Genomic DNA, 23,598 nt, shown 5'->3' on the forward strand with positions numbered 1-23,598 from the left:
TGCTCATTTCGTCCTCTTTTCTTTTGTTTTTTTATTTCAATGACTTCGAGTACAACTTGCCTCTATATTTTTTAAATGCAAAACTACTATTCTAATGCTTGACATTTGTTAGAAGCATAATTTGGAGTTCTAATTCTTAATATTTCAATTTGATAAAATGCGGATTAATGACCTTTGAAGCTAATTCTATGAGAATTTTCTTCAAAATTAAATATGTAACACACACATATTTAAAAAACAGCACAAATGCAGTTCCTGATTATTTATTAAAAGAAGATTACGTGCGTTTCATGCGCATAATTTTTTGACGGAAATTCTTAATAAGGTGGGTTATATCTAATAAGACTTGCTCCAAGTTTTGAAATCAATGTGCAAGGAATATTAATGCACACCCAATATTTAATTAGGAATTTTTTATAGATGATGTTTTGGACATGGCATATACCATCATTGGAGGTATTCGGTAATGGCGCTTCTTGCCTAAGATATGAATCCATCTGTTCATGTTGAACACTGACCAAAAAAGAAAATCGAGAAAAATATTAGTGAAACACAAAGATGATATAAAACTATACTTTAGATAATATTTAATAGGAGAAACATGATATGAATCCAATTTTGTGAGTCATTTTTGAGACGAGTCCAATTATATTCCATGTCAGTTTTTTTTTTTTTTCATTTTCATACCAATTTACTCCTAAAATTACTTATAAGTAATCAATATTATCCCTTGATTTTAGGATTAGTATTTGTGATAAGTTTTACTTATTTGAGGTTTAAAGAATAAAATTCCCTTAGTGATAGGATAATTGTTGGAATAAAATTACTTCCTATATATCTCCAAGGGAGGATATGTCTCTTCATTTCTTCTTCATTTATCTATTCTTTATTTTTAGTTTGTTATCTAAAACCTTTTTCTTAGTTAGGATTTATCATTTGCCTTGCGAATCTTCTTCTTCTTTATCATTGTTTAGTTTTCCTATTCTCTTCTTAGACTTCCACTATATATGAAATTTGATTCTGTTTGATCAAAGAATGGAGGTTGGTTGGCTTCTTTCATCAAATTGCTTGTTGTGTTCAAATTAGTTAATTTTGTGGTCAAAGTTGGATCTTCATTTGAGTTGTATTTTTACTCAAATTAATTGATTTCATGGCCGATATTAATCTACATGTATCACAAGATTTTGTTATATAACCTACCTCTATTATAGGCAGATTATATTTTTTCTATTTTTATTATCTATCTCTATCTCAAATTGCTTCTATATGTTTTCCTATATTACATAGTAATTTATCTTGCTTATAGGTAGGTAAATTGTGTATTTATACCTTTTAGTTCGTTTATCTACCTATTGAGTATATATATTTTCTTCGTTTGATATCTTACTTATAGGTATATGTACATTTATGTATTAGTACCTTTTAATTAGGTTGTATATTTTTGCAACTTAATCTATTATAAAAATATTTTATTTTATTAAAAGGTAAAGAATTGAAACGTTATTTTTTTAAATGTTTAGTAGATTGCAGATGTTTAAATATTCAAAATTTGAAAACAAAGGGTAAATAGGTTTAAAAAAATAGTTAAGCGGACCTAAATCAGAAATTTCAAAAAATTGGACTAAAGCCAATAGTACGTCAATTTTTTGGACCTATATCTTAATGCCCCTATTTAATATGACACAACAACTCTCCTAAGGTTTTCATTTTAAGAATCTATGAGGTACTTTTTCATAAGAGCCTTAGATTAAATAATTTTTGTTATTCATAGATAAAATACTAATTGATAGAACAAGTAAACAAAATAAACAAGAAGAGAAGAAGGTTTCATGTCATGTTGAATCTCTTTCATTTGCAAAACCTAGTTTCCTCATGCAATATCTAAACTCAGCAAATCCAATTGCATGAAACCCTAACAACTTTACACATCCAATCTTTTATTTAAGTTGATAGCTTAATCTACAATAAGATTAATTTGATGGCTCATATAAACAAGGACCTTATAAGTCCTTAAAGTGAGGAACTTAGTAGAGTAGTTCTATTAATATGATATAGGAACTGAACGTCTTATGTCACAACCCGGGCCGGGCCCCCACCACATCCTGGGCTCGACTCCATCGTAGCACGATATTGTCCGCTTTGGGCCCTGACCACACCCTCATGGTTTTGTTTCTGGGAACTCACACGAGAACTTCCCAGTGGGTCACTTATCCTGAGATTGCTCTCACGCGAACTCGCTTAACTTTGGAGTTCCTACGGAACCTGAAGCCAGTGAGCTCCCAAAAGGCCTCGTGCAAGGTAGAGATGTGAATATACATATAAGGCTTACATGATCTTCACCCCTAGGCGATGTGGGATCTTACAATCCCCCGACCTGGGAAGGTTGAAGCATGCTGGCCATCACCGTGAGGTGACGTAACCATAAGGGTAAGTGATGTAAAAAATGAGTAAATTTAAAACTAATTAGAACTAATTATACTAAATAGTGAAATAGTGCGTAATCGTGGGAAGAACCTATTATAATTATTCAGAGCGTAATAGACAGTGAGACAACATAAGAGTAGTCAAAGTAACTAAAGTACACTTATTACATAACAGTAATAAGTTCGTACATCTAAACAGAAGAGAATGTCAGAACTGCCGAGATTCCTCGAGTGCCACAAAGAGTACAACTATCTAGGTCGTGGAGGGGCGAAAAACAAAGTTGAGTGGGTCAGCAAAACAATGCTTATACGAAATTCTTTATTTTCGAATATATTAACCCCTCGCCGTAAAACAAGTATAGTTTCCTTAAAACTTACTACGTAGGTATGTAAACGATAAATCAACAATATTATAACGGTATTATAACCAGAATATGCCAAGTCATGATGTATCAAATGCCACAATAATATAATCATGTGACAATCAAGTATAGCTAAGTGCTCATCCATCTAAGCTGACACACGAATTCGAACAGATAATTTCTGACACGAACAAGACTGGGTGTAATCAATATGCTCTAGTACTACGATCATGTGAAGGTTGGTGCAGAAGCACGGTCATATACAAGTCGGATTACCTAGTGCAATCTACCCGACAGGACTGTCACCTAACCTGGATCCAAGAAAGCGAACGGTGCGATGTGAACATACACGTGAAGGACTGGCCCTGGCCCTGGGTCGAGTACTAACACACCAGTGTAGCAAGATGAGCATGTACAAATATATATATGAATGTCATGACAGTAATATCCCAACCATATAGTAGCATTTATCACAATTAATATCACAAGAACGATACTTGGCAAAATAAACGTAAAAGTGAAGTAAATACGCATTTATGGAAACTATAAATATGTATAGGTATAAAAACAAACTGCCCACTCACAAGTACGTCGCTGGGTCGTAGCCCCCGAACCTAGCTTAGCCTCGAACGTCCTCGGGATACGTTTCCCCTATATGTGAAATAACTAATTTCACATTAATTAAAGCACATATATGTAAATCTAAATAAAACCCCCATAATTTGCTTAAACCTAGGGTTTAAATATACCATCATAACCTACTCGACGTCACAAACATCCCCAAAATTTTAAAATAATTTTTGGATGGTTCATGCGCCTCCATGCGCCATCAAGGGCACGGCCAGACGTGCCCCCACACGCAGGCCAGTGCCGTCAGTTAGCCTGACGCCGTTAGGAATATTTCACGGAATATTCCGTTAAACGCTAACAAAAATTAACGGCGTTACCTGACGCCATCAGAATATTACGTCACTTTGAGAGAATATTCTGTCTCCTTCTCCGGTGAGCCTCGCCATCGCCGCCGTCTGCAACTCAACTTTTCTGGAAAAATTTCAAATGCACTATTCTCGATCATTTCTCAACCATTTTTGACGTACTTTATATGGATTTGAAGCTTGTGAAGAGTAGAATCACGTTATACCTGATTGGAGTCCAAAAAGTGGACGGAGGTCGTCGAAAAAAGCTTCGAAAATTTCGGCCAAAAGTGAACTCTTCAAAACTCGGTCATTTTACTTCCAAATTTCTCCTAAATTTTTGTAGGAGCCTCGAGGAGTTGCGTAGAAGCTTCCCCAAGCTTCAAAATTTCCTAACTCGCTCGAAAACACATCGAACTCAATTTTCCCGAGTTCGGACCTCACGAGTTCGACGTTAAAAACTCATCCATTCCAGGTTTCAAGAACATTTTTATGTTTGCAAAGATGAGATGAACACGAAAATGAGGTTCTTGGGTTCAATCTATGAGCTTTAAAGCTCATTTGAGAGATTGCAGAGAAGAAGAAAGTTTCGAGATGGAAAGAGAGAGGACGAGAAAGAGAGAGTTCCTTTTTCTAATTTCTGATTGGGTGCCGTGTAGAGGGAAGGGATGGGATTGGTGAGAGATTTGAGGGAGTTGATTGGTGAGAAAGTGAAATAATGGGGGAGGGTGCACGGTTTGGGTTAAAAGGGTAGATAGGGATAGGTTTTCAAATTTTCTACTGTAAGGGAAATCAAAATCTATCCGAAGTAGATATTTCTACACTGGTAGAAATTCTTGTACACTCGTAACAATGGGTACAATTTAAATGCGATAACTAGAAATAAGATAAAAGCGATATAACTACGTCCATGTCACTTACCAATAACGGCATAACCGACAATACACATACTCGGGGAGAAATTACATAGGAAAATTAGGGACAGGTCGTCACATCTTAACAATGATGATTAACGTAATTGCATTGCATCGTTCATTATACTAAATTTAATAACATAATTATTTTTTTATTTGAATATATACTAATAGGAAACTAGATATTAATCCTTGAAAAATATTATCTTTAGACTAAAACCTTAACCAAGATAAAAACTAATTATAGTCCTTTGACTTATGTCCAAGTCAACATTTATATTTAATGCCAGACTTAATTTCTTTTATGTAATTTTTTTCTTCCTATATTATCCTTGAGTGAATTATAATGTCTCATATTTAATTTATTTATAACTTTTCATTTTATTGCTAACATAAATGATTCTACTTAAAAATGAAACTTTTTGTCCAACTCAAAAATTTATCTTCAACCGTGTAAGAAGAAAAGGCTAGGGCCACCATCCACATCTAATATTTCTTCTTCTTATACATCTAATAGTGCATGATTTATTTTTACCATTTTTTTTCTAGTGTTGATGATTTATTTTTACCTTCTCATACATCGAATCTACCGATTTTTTCTTTTGATGTTAATATATCAATACTTCTGTACCTATATGTACATATGTACCGACACTTCAACATCGATACTTCCGTACCGATGCTAACGTATCAATGCTTTCATACCTATATGCATGTATGTACCGGCACTTCCATACCGATACCTTCGTACACATATGTACCAACACTTATCCAATTCCTATATATAGATAATAAGGAGTTGTTATACTATTTTTTTGTGATATATATATATATATATTAAGGGTTATTATTTAATATTTTAACCTATTGTTTTTGTAGTTGATTTTTCTATGTTCGACTTCTTAAGGTGACTGACCTAAAATTACTATAGACTTAATTTGTTTGTCAGCAAGTATAAATTAGTATAATTTACCTTAGTTGGATTTATCTTATTGACTTTCGTATCAAAATTTAAATGTTTTTGAATTTTGAATGGTTTATTAACAGAAAATATTTAAGCCTTAATTATAGAATAGGTTGACAATTTAAATGGCAAAGTTTGTAAATATGGTAGGTAATAGAGGTATCTTGTAATATGATGTGGCAGTGAATATTATATTTGTAACATCCCACATCGTCCAGGGGAGTGATCCTTAAATGTATATTCTCATCCCTACCTAGCACGAGGCCTTTTGGGAGCTCACTGGCTTCGGGTACCATTGGAACTCCGAAGTTAAGCGAGTAGCACGCGAGAGCACTCCCATGATGGGTGACCCACTGGGAAGTTGCTCGTGAGTTCCCAGAAACAAAACTGTGAGGGCGTGGTCGGGGTCCAAAGCGGATAATATCATGCTACGGTGGTGGAGCGGGCCCGGGAAGTGATCTGCCCCGGGCCGGGATGTGACAATATTAGAGACTTAAATAAGATTTTGAAACCCATTCAGGTTATAATCTTAAAATTATCTTATATAGGCCCTAAAATCTAATTGCCCCTAAAACTAACACACTTGTTAATCACACACCTAATAGTAGGCCAAATAATTTGATGCAAGATTCACCTGTACTCGAGAATATTATAACAACAAATGCGTCAACTTTATGTACCTAAATAATATTACTCTGAATCGGTAGTGACAAACGTGTGAGACCCTTGTTATCAATAACCACACATTTCAAATCGATGCCAAAACAACCGCAATTTTCCGACTTAGCTGTCGTGTTTAAACTCCAAGCTTCTGTCACTCACTGCCGAATTCGTTGACCACCCCATTTAGTCCACACGATTTCACACTCTCTTGCGTAAACTGATCAAGATCTGTCTAGGTTTTAAGTAAGTATATATATATATATAACTCAAAAGTTACCATGTACATGCATAGATGATAGATCTATATATATATATATATATATAATATAGGGGATACAAAACCATAAACGTATCTGTCAAGGTTCAGCTCTCATTTTGCCCAATGGGCTATGTAATGTTTATCATATTATGTTCTACGCCTGGTGTGTATACAAACCCTCACTCTCTCTTATTTAAGTTAGCAAGCTTGCTGGGTTAATTAAATTCATTCTCATACATCATGGAATTTTCTCTTTCACCAAAATTTGCATGCTTCATATATGAGCTTATTGATACTCGCTCAAATTAATTAACTTCATTATTATACATTTTTATCTCATTCTGCACACTATGTCCAGATGTGTGCATGTAAAAAGGGATATACGAAAATAACTTCTCAATATATACCATACGCAGGGTGGCGCACACATGCATGAAAAATTTATCTAGCTTCTTGTCAAATTAGTTGTCATCAAATACAAACTGAAGTGAGCTTAATTTGATATAAGAAAGAAGTTGTTTTAGACGAGCAGAAATTAAACAGAACCAAAAAAAGGGAAAGAAAAACAGACATGCATCAAAATTATATGAGCCTTTTACTCTCCTTGATCGATCGTTCAATCTGATCTCCTACCGTTCCCATAGCTATTAATTCACTCTTATCATCTTGAGTGACGGCTGTCAAAGTCTTTCCTATACTTATGAGGAGGGCCCGAACTTGAACTCGAAAAAGAAGAACCGAACTGCATCGAAAAGCTTGGGAGCTCTGCCGCTTGTTGAGATGGCATGGAGGACGACGACAACAAGGATGTACAATATATGACATTATTATGTTGTGTACAATCGAAAACACTGGAAGAAGTTGGTCGAGTAATATTAGGCTGAGGAGGATTAATGTTCAAGCTGTCTTGTTGATCAGTAGTTATTAATGTGAGGCAACCTGACTCAGAGCTCCCTTGAACTCTCTCGGGGAAGTTTAACTTAGCTTTGCTTCCTTTGAACTTGAGTGCTGCTTTATCATAAGCTAGTGCTGCAGCCTCAGCTGTGTCAAAAGTGCCCAGCCACACTCGGGCTGCCTTCACCGGGTCACGAATCTCAGCAGCCCACTTTCCCGATGGTCTCCGCCTCACTCCTCTGTAATGTTGTCTCCTCAAATTTCCTTCACACAAACATATATATTAATTTCTCATAAATATCAAACCTGAAAAAGAATCATTTCATACATAGGCGGAGACAGTACCGAAGTTTGAGTAATGCTAGAAGGATCGTGCTAGTTGAACATAGTCAATACTCGCTTTTCTTAGGTTCAATTCCTATCCGTGGTGCTCAATTGTTATTTGACACATTATAACATTTCACTTTTTGTTTGAAAATATGGTCCCTCTAACATTAGCTAAGAATGTAACATCCCACAGCATCTAAGGAAGTGGATCCTGTAAGCCTTATATGTATATTCTCATCTCTACCTAGCATGAGGCCTTTTGGGAGCTCACTGGCTTTGGGTTCCATCGGAACTCCGAAGTTAAGCGAGTTTGGGCGAGAACAATCCCAGGATGGGTGACCCACTGGGAAGTTCTCGTGTGAATTCCCAGAGACAAAACCGCGAAGGTGTGGTCGGGGCTTACAACGGACAATATCGTGCTATGGCGAAGTCAAGCCCAGGATGTGGTGGGGGCCCGGGCCGGGATGTGACAATTTGGTATCAGAGCCAATCTCTGACTGGATGTGTGCTAGCAAGGACGTCGGGCCTCTAAGGAGGGTGGATTGTAACATCCCACATCGTCCAGGGGAGTGGATCCTGTAAGCCTTATATGTATATTCCCATCTCTACCTAGCACGAGGTCTTTTGGGAGTTCACTGGCTTTGGGTTCCATCGGAACTCTGAAGTTAAGCGAGTTTAGGCGAGAGCAATCCCATGATGGGTAACCTATTGGGAAGTTCTCGTGTGGATTCCCAGAAACAAAACCGCGAGGGCGTGGTCGGGGCCCTAAACGGATAATATCGTGTTACGGCGGAGTCAAACCCGGGATGTGACAAAGAACTTGTACTTTACTAATTAAGACAGGTTTATGAAAAAAATTTGACGATGAAGATGATTATCACAAAATTAATATTGGGTCACGAAATCCTAATATGCACCTGTTTGGGCCCAAAATAATATTTTGGGCTGAGCTTAGAGTCGTTCTCGATCTAGTAACATTTAGAATCTTATCATGGGTCGTCCAGTCAAGGTCGACTGAATCCTATTACGGAGAGGATTGGTTTAGATAAGGGTGAGGTAGTCGAACCCTAGTGCAACGAGGAGTCTTAAAGTTGAGGATGCTTAGAATTAAGGGATGAATCTGGTTTGTTAAGAAGCTTGGTTCAAAGTCCTATAGGGGTTAAGATTGGCTGAAACCTGATTAGATTAGGTTGAGGAGTTCTAATCCAAATGAATCTTTAGTTCCACCATAAGGGGGTTCGCTGCTATAAATAGAGAGGGGAGTGCATCATTCATGGCCCCTCCAAATCAACACACAAATTGCCTTGCGCAAAGCTTCTCAACAACCCTGAGATTTTTTCCTCTCCCCCTTTCTTTTTGCGAACACATCTTCAGTTTGGATAGACAGCATTGTGAAGGCAACCGGCGACATCTTCAGTTTGTATAGACATCACTGGAGCCATAGAATCAGCCGACCAAGGAGCACCTTCAATTTGGATAGACATCACTGATTCGAGACCAACTGGTTATTTATCCAAGTCTCGGTCAACAAGGATTTCTGAGTCCTTATTGGTAGAGGTCATCTCATCAGCCTTCTCGGCGAAGTGAGGTGTTACCAAGTTACTATATCCGGCAATTGAAAGCTAAATATATGTGTAAAGTTCAAATCGGGAAAAAATGAATAAATAAGTTGAAGCATTATACTAGAGAAAGGAATGCTAGAGTGATAATCTATAACTATATAAATATAATGATTTCTGCACAACCTCTTCATCCAATCTCAAGGCTAGAAATAAAGAGTGAGCAGTAGGAGAAAATAGGGACGCCACAATCCACATAACTAAAAGGTGGAAGAAATCCATATGATTAGTTATACAGAAGCTCCCTAAATCCCTTACGAGGGAGATCATGTAGTTCTGCTGGAAATATACCAAAAAGTTATTTTTGTCACAGAGAACCAAAAAGAAGATTAATTCATTGTTGATAATATATAAAATATAATACCTTGATCTTGAAGTAGCACCGGTTGAGATTGAGTCTCCGTAGGGCTGGACTGTGAGGTGGTTAATGGATTTATTCCTTGCACTTGACCAAGTGGGTTATTAATTTGGTCACTATTTTTTCCGATCACCTGAGCTAGAGCTGAAACCATGGCAGAAGTGTCTTGCTGAGATCGAGTCGGGTAAACAGGAAAGATTTGATCCTCCTCTTTCTCCTCCGATTCAACCGAAGCCAGCGGCCTCTTCCCATGTTTTCGATCCACTTTATGAATCTAGATATTAATATTTTGACGTTATATATATATGAGTCAGAATCGAGGGGTACACCAACAACTGATTCAAATTCGTTCTAGCTTTACGGCGTACATTAAAAGTAGACAGTAGATTAAGGAAAGAAAAGAACGAGATGAGAGGAGAACAATGAGGGGAGGAGGAACATAGGTGGGATATAGGGTTTGCTACAGAAACATCTAGACTTTATACATATTTCGTTACCGTGGTGTGAACGTTTGAAGAATCCATTGGTCATCCAACATTATTGATTCCATGTGTATATATATATATATATTTGAATTTAGTTGAGTTCAATATTTATTGTACTTTATTCCTTTACACCACATTCCTATACAAATATATGCAAATTTGCCAAGTTGGACGTTGGAAGTCAAACCCTTACTCAAATGTGATGCTAGTTTAGGTCTGATTTTCGTATAGATTGGAAACAAAGTTTTCAATTTCTGTTTCAAAGTTTTGAAATTGGAACGGTTTAGATCGGATCACAATCTCAAATTCAGAATTTTTCAGAATCCGTAATCTTGAAAATTTCGGAACATAATTTGAAAATGTCATACATTTGCTAGTCAATCGGTCAATTTGACCATTAAATGATAATGTGTGAATTGTGAGTCCCACATTTTTACTTATGTTTAATAGAAAAACAATGAACAAAAGGTATCCAAACCTAACAATAAAATATAAAATTTGATTACAAAATGCATATTTTGAGTATATAACTTTAAAAAGTCAGAATACTTTGAATTTTTAAAAATTTTTTTTGTCAGAATCAGTTCGGTACACTTTGAATATATTCTGTTGGTACCACACATAATGGGCCTCAGACTTTGATACATTGGGCTTCATTACCCAGCCCATATGATTATGTAAAAGGAGGAGCCCCTTATTCTATAAAAAGGGACTCCTCCCCCCTAACAGGGGGGACGGAGTGAACCCAACAGAGGGCAATACCCTCACAAACACAACAACACTCTCTTTCTCTGGGGGACTCCCCCTCACCCTTGTAATCCATACATACAGTAAGAGAAATACAATAAGTGCGGACGTAGCCCAAACCTTGGGATGAACCACGATACATCTTGTGTAATCTACATTTCATGCAGATTCACGGTCGGATTTATGTTGTTCTAAGACCTCCGGTTTTGTGCATCAACATTTGGCGCCGTCTATGGGAATCGATACGAAAAGTTATGTCGGTTCTCTCTCAATTTTTCACCTCCACAGTGAATCTGCAGAAACCAAGAACCAAATCGACAAACCCACCTCAGAAAACCAAGATATATCAAATGGGTGTGTTTTATTGTTCTCAAATTTTGAAGGAAAATCAAAATTATCAGCCATGGAAATGGAAGCAGAAGAACATGAAAAAGAAAGTCTTTGCCCTGAGTCAGAGAACCAAAAGTAGAAAACTCTAGTAAAGGGTGTCTGAGATTTGCTATGGATACCCATAAATTGGTTCATAATGCTGAGCAGCGAGTTACATTGGAGCTTTGTGGTGGGTGTGCTGATTGTGTATGGCATCAGTCAGGGTCTAAGCATGGCGAGTTGGAGCGAGGATCGGTTCGAAATAGCATTCTTCGACGTGGAGACGACGGTACCGACCCGACTCGGACAGGGCTTCACCATCTTGGAATTCGGACATAACTACCTTCGACCCGGGGAATCTGTCATCCTCCTCCACGTGCGACCCACCAGCGTCATCTACGTATGGTCCTGACTGGGGCTCCGTCGACCCCAACGACGCCATCTCTTCCTCATTCGAGTTGCAGCAGAGATTGGAGGACGACTTCAACACCTCCATCACCTCCAAGAACTGAAGCTCTCCGCCGCACAAGCAGCCACCCGTACCTCATAGACATTCAAAAACAAAAAGAAAGACAATGACAGTCTCTCTCTCTAGTTCCTTTTTTCAGCTAGCTTTTACTTTTTCTTCATTACCCAATAATCTGTAATGGCTCTTTTCTGCTCCCAATATGTTGTTTCATGCTTAACTATTATGTGCCTAGTTCTTGTTCAATCCCACTCTGCCATAATATACAGCATGAGGAACCACCACCACAACTTCCACCCTCACAGAACATGCTCCTTGCATAGCTACTCCTGCTCGAAACTCTCGGCAGGGACACCTGCTGGTCAAAGCTCTGGTTAACACTCCGGTCTTTGAGCATAGCAGTCGTGGTGGACTCCGGTGCCATCTGCGGTGGGCCAGCCTCAGCCACATGGTTATCGTGATGATGATGATGATGATGATGACGATGAGGCAGCAACAAATCGCGACACTTCTCTCTATCGCCATCCTCAAGGACGACTCCACCTCTCTCTACTTCCGACCGACCCTAAACACTCTTCCTCCTCCTCTCGATCTCTGTCCGTGGAGCAAGCGGATGCGCTTTTGGAAATGGCACTGTTGAAATGGAAGCTTGCGTCATGGATGACAAAAAGAGATGTGGAGCTGTTTCAGAGCTCACCATTATTAATCGACCCCGTCAAAGATAACAGGCTATGTTGATGTCTGCCATTTGCCAAAAGAGAAAAGAAAAAGTAAAAGGCTCGAGTAGGCGTGCATCAACAACCTGCAACTGTCAACCACATGGAAAAAGATAAGAGTTTTACCTTTTGGCTGATTTATTTAAAATTATCATTTGTTTATTTAATATCTTATTATTTTTGTTATGATGGCTAATTATAAAATAATAATTTTATTATTTTTATGTCATGATAACTTATGATTAAATAATATTATTTCTGATATCACATGATTACTATCACGTTATTGATTTATACAACATGTGATTTGTCAAACAACTGAATAAATCATTTATTCATGATTATATATATACACACACATTTAGGCAATACCTAATATATTGTTGATTTATGCAGCATGTTATTTATCAAACAACTAAATAAATCATTTATTCATGATTATATATATATACGCACACATTTAGGCAATACCTAATATATTGTTGATTTATGCAGCATGTCATTTATCAAACAACTGAATAAATCAGTTATTCATGATTATATATATACACACACACACACATTTGGGTAATACCTAATATATTATTGATTTATACAACATGTGATTTACCACATGACTGAATAAATTATTTATTTATAGAAGGCACATAGTACAATATTTTGCCTTGACAAACTTTGTCAAATTGATTTATTCATTATACGTTCATACTTATAATATCATTTATTGTCAGGAATTATTGAGTAACTAGATCCACTGATCAACACTATTACAGATTAAAGAAGTCTACCAACTTATAGACTGATGAGCCACGTGCTCATGTTAATCTCTTGTCTGACCGGACACCCACTTGCTCGGACATTCGCTTATTGGGACACCTATGTGTCTGGACCCAACCTGATGACCCTACAGATAGCCCCAACTCGATGACCCTACAAATAGCCCAAACTCGATGACCCTACGTATGGCCCCAACTCAAAGACCCGACTTGCGGACCCGATTCGCAGATCCGACACATAGAGCCAATATGTGAACCCGACAAGCGGACCCAAGTTATGTCGAGAATCAACTTATACTAAGTGCATGTCGACATAAAATAGATACTTGCAATGAGGAATACCATGAGCCGAGCCGCCTCGCAGCGAGCATAGCCTCTAGCCGAGCCGCCTCACAACGAGCATCGCTTCCAGCCGAGCAAACGCCTCACCGCGAGCATAGCTTCTAGCCGAGCAGCCTCGCAAAGAGCATAGCCTCCAGCCGAGCAGTCTCGTAACGTGTGATACCTCTAACCGAGTATTGCTTTATGTTGAGCATTGCCTTAGGTTGAGTACTGGTTCAAGACATCTAGCCACTTTGGCCCGTATATGGATTGGATTTGAAGTCTCCAGCCAAAAGACTTTCTTGACTGAAGACTTGGGGGACTACTGTTGGTACCACACACAATGGGCCTCAGACTTTGATACATTGGGCCTCATTACCCAGCCCATATGTTATGTAAAAGGAGGAGCCCCTTATTCTATAAAAGGGGACTTCTCCCCCTTCACAGGGGGGGACGGAGTGAACCCAACAGAGGGTAATACCCTCACAAACACAATAACACTCTTTCTCTGGGGGACTCCCCCTCACCCTTGTAATCCATACATACAGTCAGAGAAATACAATCAATGTGGACGTAGCCCAAACCTTGGGGTGAACCACGATACATCTTGTGTAATTTACATTTCATGCAGATTCACGATCGGATTTACGTTGTTCCAAGACCTCCGGTTTTATGCATCAACATATTCCAATGCCCTTGAAGATACCACTAGTAAGGAAGTTGTTCTCCTCCCCTAAATCTGTTAATTTCAGGGGGCTAGAAATATAGTGTAGAGGAAAATTCCAGTTTCTGACAGTAAAGGCCTACTAGTCAAAGGTGGATAGAGCAGATGTGAGGAAGGCAGAAGCTTCACCAACGAAATGCGTGGGGTAGATAGAAATGCATTTCAATTTTCATTCCAATTTTTCAGAAAATATTGAATTTGAAATTTTGGAGTCCAAATTTGAAAGTTTTACTTTCAAAATTGAAAACACTATTCCAACTTACACCACTATGCTAGTCATTCAACTGTAATAACCTTAATCCTAATCTAACCAACATATATATGGGATGGGAAGGACATGAGTTTAAAGTACTAAGCTTAGTTTGCTTAACAACTCCGAGTTTGGATTACAATCAAACAAGAGTTACGCACTATGTCTTTTTCAACATGTTTATTTGTTGGAATGAAAACTGAAATTTTACTAATTAGGAATATATCATGATGATTATAAGTTTTATATAAGTTTTAGCAATAATGTGGTTCAAATTCACCTTTGGCGAGAATCGAATCTAAGACCTATCACTTACAAGTGAAGAGGAAATATCACTAAACCGTAGTATTAAGTGACTATATAAAAAAAAACTTTAAAATTTAGCTTAACTTATGAAAAGAAAAAAAACGCTCACCTAGCCACTTGGCTGACTTTAATTGGCCTTTTAGGCCATTTTTAGTCATGAGGGCCAAATGTAGTTTGGGGCTACATTTTAGCCATCTAATATATTATTATTTAATTATGCAACATGAACTATATTTTTATCATCTCTACCTCACACCACTACCACCACTAGATCTCACACAATCAAACACCACCACCACCACCAAATCTCACACAATCAGACACCACCACTACCACCAAATCTCACCCAACTCAACACTACGATGACACCAAACACTACCACCTTATTACATCGTCCAACCCTTCCTTGATTCTCCTTAGACGAGAGAGAGAGAGAGAGAGAGAGAGAGAGAGAGAGAGAGAGAGAGAGAGAGAGAGAGAGAGAGAGAGAGAGAAGGAGAATCAAATTGAGAAGAGAGACGATAAAGGATTTAATCTGATGTTGACTAGGATTTAGCTCTTTTATTGGAGATGGATTTTTAGCGATTTCGGGCTCAATGAATGGCCTTAGGTTTGAAATCCTTCTTCATTACCAAGTCAGTTTTTTTCTTTTTGAAGTAATAGGTTTTGGAATGCTTTTCTTTGAAATATAAATAATTTTAAGGACATACATGTGCCTTTAAAGTTTTTTTGCTTTTTGACTTCTCGCGTTTACTAATTCTAGCTTTTGATGCAACTACTAAACAAGCCCTAACACAATTAATCATTCTCACAATACAACAGAAATTTTTTGTTTTAAAAGCACAACAATATCAAAGAAGCCCTAACACATACAATCATGTTGCACCCAAATACAATTCACAATCAATGACAATATTTAAAGCATTTTAGTATTTTTTTTTCTTGCTTTAAATAATGTTTGTCATTTTTCATTTTTGTCAAACACTCGATTCTAGCTAGTAAGTTTATTATTTGTGGATATTCTCAACTTCAACCGGAATTTGATTTTTCATGAGATATTGGCTCTAGCTATCAATAATTAATGTTCTTAAGTTGACATATTCTAAACTTGACTAGAACACTTTGACCAGAAAGAGAAGTAATTTGCTTTAGCCTACACGAAAGAGATCAAAGAGTACTATGATCCTCTCTCGTGTAACCAAAAATATATCTACGATCCTCATGAGCTCAAAGTTTGCTCCTTATTAGTTTCGTAGTGATGACATCGACAGGATCAGCTCGACCTCGAACTCATACACCATTCCAGCCTAGCGTCACAAGATGAATCTGTTTGCTATTTGGTGTTTCTATTTCATGTAAGTCTTTTTTTTTCCTGACAGTAACAGAGTTCGCTGGAACTCGAAAACCTTCCAACCTGGCGTGGAAACTTGCTTCATTATAAATTTGGCGTCCTTGTTTAACTCCAATATGGGAGATATAAATTTGTATCTCATTCATTTTCGCTCTTGGTTTACGTAATTGCTTTCTTATTTTCTCTTCAACTTGCAGGGCCCACCTTCTAAAGATGCAAATATAGATATAAATTTACATGTTCCCGTCAAGATGAATATTTGCATCCCTTAAAAATTGCTCATTTGAGAGCTTTCAGGCTAATAAGAAATGCAAAATGCTCATTAAAAGTCATTTGAATATGCTCCCCGAGCAAAGTATCTTGGTTGTTTCATTTATGTAAATTGATATATAACAATAAATATTACCGTGTCTATTTATTTACCTTTTGGATAATGATCATGTCCCTCTATGGAGAACTTGCTTGTCCTCCCATTTACGATTAACGAACCTTTACCATCCGAACATCATAAATGGAACCATTCACGCTTTTTATCATCAGTTAAGGATTATATCTGCAAAAAAATCATTCAATTTGGAGATCATTTAGTTATCCATACGTGTTAAACTAATCAACAATTTTAGCTTAGTATCCCCATGATGAACCGTCCATTGGTTTTATGAATATGAATGATTAAAAGATATCCAAATTGAATAATTTTTGGATAATTGATAGGAGCATATTTATGCGCCTTAGTTAGCTAGTTCTTATGCATTTCCAGGGTGTTTTATTAGTTAAAGTAGTCTTTTAAGCTAGTTTTATGTGTTTTCAGGTTTTAAGGCTAAAGGATGCAAGAAGATGCATTTTGGAGCTTTTTGGAGCAAAATTGAGCTTGGAATGATTATCACATAATTGGAGCCAAGGTTTGGACGAATTTGAAGACTTGAAGATGATGATTCCTACTTGAACAAGGTTTCCTAGTTGAAGTAGGAAAGTGCTTACATGAAGGAGGATTCCTAATCGACGAAGGATTCCTAATCAACGAAGGATTCCTAATTGAAGATGGATTCCTAATCACATGAGGATTCCTAGAAGAACAAGGATTCCTCCTCCAACAAGGATTCCTACTTGAAGTAGGAAAGTTAAGCCAAGGTTTCCTACTTTGGTTTGATTTTTCCTAATTGTCCCTAAAAGTTCCAGCAATTATGAAGACTTTCTAAGCATTTTAGGACACAAAACAAAAGCCTAGAACCCTTTTGAACCCTTGCCGCACCCCCCTTTGCATTTCCTCTTCCTTATTTCCTGTTTTTATGCTTTAAAACACCTTCCTTTTGTGTTTTAAACCCTAGCCGAATTTCCCTTGCCCTTTCCTTTAATTTTCTGATTTATTTCCTAATTCTAGAATCCTTAGACTTAATTTCTGATTTCCTAATCAACCTAGGGTTTTTATTTCTGTTTTCCTTTAAATAAACCTCCTTGTTGCAGCCACAAAACATTCCACACACACCCATTCAGTCCCATTCACGCCAGAATTCATCCACCATCCCTAGCCGCACCTATCCTTCACAAAACTCCATAGTTTCTGACCCCAAACACTCCTAGCCGCACCCTACAACCATCCTAAACACCATTCCATACTTATACACCATCCATAACCCCCAAAAACCATCACAAAACCTTGTGCCGCAACCAAGGAAGAAGAGGAAGGTTCTTAGACGTACTTGCTGTGCAATTTGGATCGCGGGCACGTTTAGGTGTTTTCTTTCTTTTATTTTCAATGTATAAACTTGTTATTCTTTGTGTTGCGATCATGAGGAACTAAACCCCTCTTAGTTAGGGGGTGATTCGAAACCATGTACATGCTTGCAATATGATTTGATTACATTCAGTTGTTATTTCATAAGTTGTGGATTCAATTCGTTCATCTACTTAATTGATAACTTATTTGTGTATGTTGATTGAGAGTGCACGCTTAGTTTTCATGCATGAATATGATGCTAGATTATGAGGGAGTTTCACCTAATAGTTACAATCTTATAATCACAAGTAGTGAAAGTCGCTTGAAAACGATCGCGTTGAATGAATTCTTGGCATAAGTTTCATGCAATTCATAGTAACGAATGCCTCATCAATGCTTATGTTTTTCATAGAACTTAATGATTCTTGCTTGTATCTCTATTATGCAATTCATGTAGGGAACTTGTAGGGAATGTTTTGGGTTGTCGTATGCAATCATCCAACTCAATAACTTGTGGAAAAACTGAGGGTTAATTAGTGCAATTCACGGTTAATTTGGGGCGTTGAGTATTCATAGTTTATCGAAAAGCAACTGGAAATCGTTTTGTATGCAAGTGTGACATGTGTGGAGAAGAACCTCCTAACTAGCCTTTTATCCATCCTTTTCATCCAAAAACGTTTTGCAATCTGTTTTGTTTTAAAGTTTCTGTTTTGTTTTCAATTTTCGTCCAAAACAAATCCCCCTTTATTTTGAAGTCTTAGATTAGTTAGAAAGTGTTTTGATTTGTGTTTCTAAGTGTTTTGATTCAAGTTTTCACCCAAATTCGTCCAAGTTCTTGTTAGGTTCTCAAAACTGCCCAGAAAGTGGTTTTTAGGCAGTTTTGAGTCATTAGGTTGCTGTTTTGAGTTTTAGGTTTGTTTAAGTGTTTTAACCTTTAGTTTTGCATTCTTTGAGTCTAGTTTAGTGTTTTAAACTTTGTTTTTGAGTTTTTAAGTCAGTTTCCAAGTGTTTAGCAATCCCTCCTAATCCCCGGTCTAGAACGATCCCTACTTACATACTTTACTACATTTGTCAAAAGAGGGTTTAATTTGTGTGCTTAATATATTTTGCATCAATAATGCGTGTGTTCCTCCCCCCACTTACAATTAACATTACCGAACATATGGAGACTAAATTTGTAGACAAAATTTTGTAAATGAAATGACACACTACAACAAAACTGGTTTTTTGCGGAGCAGAAAGGGCGTCGTAAACGGTTATTCACGGCGTGAGCCCCCAAGCAGTAAAAGCCCCTATCGTAAAAGATGTTTTTTCAAATACGACATTCTCTAGTAGTAGTGAATAATTTACGCAAAATACGTCGTAAATGCTCTTTAAGGTGTGCCTTGCACGCCTTAATTGGTATTAGATACGATGTTAATGAAGTGTCGTAAATGCTCTTTAAGGCATGCCTTGTGCGCCTTAATTGGTATTAGATATGACATTAATGAAGTGTCGTAATACTGCGAAAACAATTACGGCATACCTGTGTGCCATAATTTATATTTGATATGGCGTTTGTTGAGTGTCGTAATACTATGAAAGCAATTACGACATACATTGTACATCGTAAACGAAGACTAGCATCAACAATTACTGCTAATTTTGCATAGAGTAATTTACATTTATTTTAATTTTATATATATAACAGAATCGACAAAATTACACATTTACTATAATACAATAATTTCATAAATAATCATATTGTCAAAATGTATTACAAGTTGAACATAGCTAAGGTCAGTATCAAACTACGCATGAAATACCAAATAGGCCTCTAATAACAAGGAAATTTGTCACTTGAAAGACTTCACTTTTCCTTGAACACCTCTAAACGAAGTCCTTGGAGAGTGAAATACTGCTCCTAATGCTTGAACCACACTAATTGATATCTCTATTTGCATAGACATAAGCACATGGAGCAAAAGAAAATCTATTGTACTGCTATATGTTGAAATGCACATTTAATCTCAAGAAAGAAAAATGATACTGAAAGAAAACCTAATCATTGTCATACAAACCTAAATCCCAAATTATGCCTTCACAGTTTTATTGTTTTACACTCATACATGTATCAAATGACTAAAATATACACAATTTATGCCTTTACAATTTTACTGTTTCTTATAACCTGCATAAAAATCATATACTTGCGAGTAGATAAATTAATGAGACTTCTAACATTTCACGCATGAAGAATTGATACGGCAAGTAGAAGATTGGATATTCGATAAGTGTATATGGTTATCAATTATGATATACCCCAAAACTCTTAGGTAAGACTCACTGTTTTTGACCTAGTGGCTTGCTGTTATCAATTTACATCAAAGTTAGCCATTTATCTAGTTTTTGGGTCTTAATATATTACAAATTCAACATCAGCAGAAGCACCAACAAATTTCAATTTTTTTTCACTTCTTTTTGTTCAATTTTCTTCAATCCAATCAACTTTCTTGGGAACTAAAACAAAAGGAGAGAAAGAGAGAGTTCCCAACCTATCTCAACTTCGTCTTTGGAAAGTTGGCCCTAGGAACGGATAAAGTGCCCAACCAAGATACTCTAGCTAGTCAAGGGATCTCGGTTGGTAAGTTAAGAGCCAGTCAAAACAAAATGTTAACTTAGAAATTGATAAAGACTTTAATAATAAAATTAAGTATAAACTTTTCCACTCATTACCGCTGCATTTGAAACCTCTTCGTTTAAAAATTCACCAAAGACTTGAATGCTACCTGAAAAGTAGTAAAAAGAAATAGAATAAATAATTGAATATAAATCGAACCAAAGGAACTCAATCAAATTATCATTTTTATCCAAAAGTACAAACCAAACAAAGTACTACACTACTACTACAACAAATTCACATGGTACTAGGTTGTACCCCAGTGTTATTCTACTACTACTACTACTACTACTACTACTACTACTACTACTACTACTACTACAACATACTCACAGATTATTTGGATTTTCAAAACAGATTATTTGAATTGCAATATCAATGTAAGTCTGTAATCTCAATCTCCTTTGCAAAAGTAGAACATTGCTGAGTACCCCATGTGACCTGGAGGTCCGGGACATGCATACAAATAAACCCAAGTCACTCTGCAATCCCAACCAAATCATACAGAGAGAGAGCAAAATTAACAAATCCTCAACATCATAATTAAAACTCTTTCAGAGTAAACTGAATTGGAATAGTCTGGATTAATATTAGTCTAAAATTTTTAAAATACTTGGTGCCTCATATTTGATAATTCATTGGGCGCCATTACTTACCGGTCTAGATTTGGGAAGGAATCCATTCCAGCATACCTATCAAAAACTGTTTCACTCAATAAAAAATATTAGGTAACCCAAATATTGTTCAAATGCATATATAAGTTTATAACTTACAAAAAAAACATTATAACAAGAAAGAAAAAGTGCTGATACATTTCCTACAATACACTTAAGGGTGGGATATTAACGCTTATTTAAGTTATTAAATCACTTAACTTGTATATATTTGTCACTGCACTTGGAAATATAGGTGGTGATTTAATGAATAGCATGATCAATCTGCATAGGACATAAATGGATTCACAAAAGTTATTTGCTATTTGGATCTTCGGACCATTTCTTCCATATTAGTGGACCTAACCGTACACGAAGAGACCATTCCTAAAAAAACAGTGAAACCCAAAATTCTCAATTCCTCATATGAGCCAATAAAAGTGTTGTGATGATGCATCTACTAATGCTGCATATGGAGTCTACTACCAAGGTGACCCCTAGGATAAATCTCTAGGGTAAGGCTCATTGTAATCTTTAGAGTAAGGGTATGTAAATCACATTTCTCTTGATTTAAGGGAGGAGACTGATTGGGGTAATGTCTTAGGTAGGCAACACGCCTTCTTCTTTCTTGTCGGTTGCTTGCTACAGCCATCCTTCCCATCTCTTTTCCTTCTATCTTCTCATATATACGCGGACTCACTCTTGTACAAACATACATGAAATATCCATTGAAACTTTAAACCAGAAAATCTACAAAAAGGGTTAGAAGTCAAGCAACCAGGTACCAACCTGTAATTGAAAATTAATATAAAAAAATGAATTAACCAAACATTCAGAAAGATCCAAATGTAGAAGCCCAAAAAGACAAAAAATATTGAATTGTATTACAAACTATGGATTAGATAGTGATCCCAAAAACCAAATATAACCAATAAGCAGAAGTTCCATCATTAGTAAAAACCGATTGATTCATTGATTTTCATATGAGTGATACAAGTATTGGTATACATAAGCAACATGAGGAGATAAGCCTCCAGGACATGTAGGATTACAATGCAGAGCAACTAAAAGATGAACATTACAATTGAGAGCATTAATATCCTAATATCCAATAAACAGTAGCTTATGTTTTTAAATTTTAAAACTACTCAAGTACAGAGCACTCACTGCTCTGGATTCAAAGAGAACCTCACACAATAAAATTGCTTCTCCATAAAACATAAATGATAGCTCTTGGAATTGACTGCAGAGTATAAAGTGGTAGCTTAAACAATTATGTATGGTTCAATTTCAAAGCATCTACGAAGCCTAAAGTTACTAAACCTTCTTTTCTTATTAACTTGTATAAGCAACAAGCCATAAAGATTTTACCTTTAAACAGCAAGAAAAACATAAGCATCCCAGAAAAATAATTTCATCCTACAAATTCACACCAAAAAGAAAAATACTGACAAATAAAAAGCAAATAGAAAACTGATTAAAAAAGTCCTCCATATATAACAATAAATCAAGTTAAAGAATCCCCAATCACATAATAATAAAGCCAGACACAAATACATATAGATTTAGAAAAATCAAACCCAAATTGGAGGCTATGGAGTGCGAATGTTCAGGTGGAGGGGTTGCTGGAGAAAAGTACCTGTAAATTCAAAGCCAAATTTATATAAAAATAAAATAAAAATTTGAAAAAAAAAAACTTCAACCTTAGAACATTGGGAGAAAAACGGCGGTCTCGTGTGTATGGGAGAGGAAGATTTAGGTGTCTATTTGAGTTTTGGCGGAATGGATCTCCTGGGTTCTTGAATTTTCGGTGGTGGACAACAAGCGATGTGGAGATGAGGCCATGGACCGCGACAAAGCGATAGAGAGAGGGGTTTGTTGTTTGGGTAAATAAATCTGGGTATCCTGTTGGGTCACGGTGGTGTGAAATAAACGAGCAATCTGAAAGGCAGAGAGAAAGAAAGGGGGAAAGTGAAGTGGAATGGTCTAGAATTTCACTTGTTTGATATTTCATTCTGGTGCTATAATTTCCCATGCATTTTTTGTTAGGTGCATAGTGGGAAAGTTTAGGCGAGAAGCTAGAAACTATTATTTATGACGTATCATTTGTGCCATAAAAGGTAGGGACCCAAATATATAAAAAAATTCACTTTACGACATAGTGTAATACCTTAAAAGAGAAGGAAAATGCGTTGTGTAAATTGTCAAATATGACACACAATGATTACGTCGTAAATATTTTTATTTAACGACTTGCACAAAAATGATGCCGTGAATGCTAGATTATGTGCAAGTATTACAACATGAACTTTACAAATGTCGTGAATAATATCATTTAAGGCATACCAATACTGTACGTCG

General features: G+C 36.6%; 1 protein-coding gene and 1 long non-coding RNA gene across 4 annotated transcripts; both read right to left on the minus strand.

Moving 5' to 3' along the window:
* Positions 1-6,928: 6,928 nt before the first annotated feature.
* LOC103438754 (ethylene-responsive transcription factor ERF113-like) lies at positions 6,929-9,990 on the minus strand. Its single transcript, XM_017333329.3, has 2 exons — positions 9,704-9,990; positions 6,929-7,657 (listed from the first exon to the last, which is right to left on the minus strand). The coding sequence occupies exons 1-2, from the start codon at positions 9,849-9,851 to the stop codon at positions 7,161-7,163; spliced, it is 645 nt and encodes a 214-aa protein (XP_017188818.2). The 5' UTR covers positions 9,852-9,990; the 3' UTR covers positions 6,929-7,160.
* Positions 9,991-19,628: 9,638 nt separating this feature from the next.
* Positions 19,629-23,357, minus strand: LOC139196710 (uncharacterized). 3 transcript variants are annotated; one of them, XR_011581812.1, is made up of 4 exons: positions 22,941-23,353; positions 21,241-22,876; positions 20,918-21,066; positions 19,629-20,693 (listed from the first exon to the last, which is right to left on the minus strand). It is a non-coding gene; the product is annotated as an uncharacterized lncRNA (long non-coding RNA). The 3 variants fall into 3 exon arrangements; XR_011581811.1 differs by having other exon boundaries at positions 20,918-21,025; positions 21,241-23,357; XR_011581810.1 differs by having other exon boundaries at positions 21,241-23,357.
* Between the last annotated feature and the right edge of the window lie 241 nt (positions 23,358-23,598).

Source organism: Malus domestica, chromosome 06 (assembly GCF_042453785.1).
Source record: "Malus domestica chromosome 06, GDT2T_hap1".
NCBI classification, from domain to species: Eukaryota; Viridiplantae; Streptophyta; class Magnoliopsida; order Rosales; family Rosaceae; genus Malus; species Malus domestica.

Coding starts and splice junctions, on each gene's coding strand:
- LOC103438754 (XM_017333329.3), bottom strand. CDS start 9,851: ATGGTTTCAGCTCTAGCTCAGGTGATCGGAAAAAATAGTGACCAAATT. Junction 7,658..9,703: donor GGTGCTACTTCAAGATCAAG/GTATTATATTTT, acceptor GTTTGTGTGAAG/GAAATTTGAGGAGACAACAT.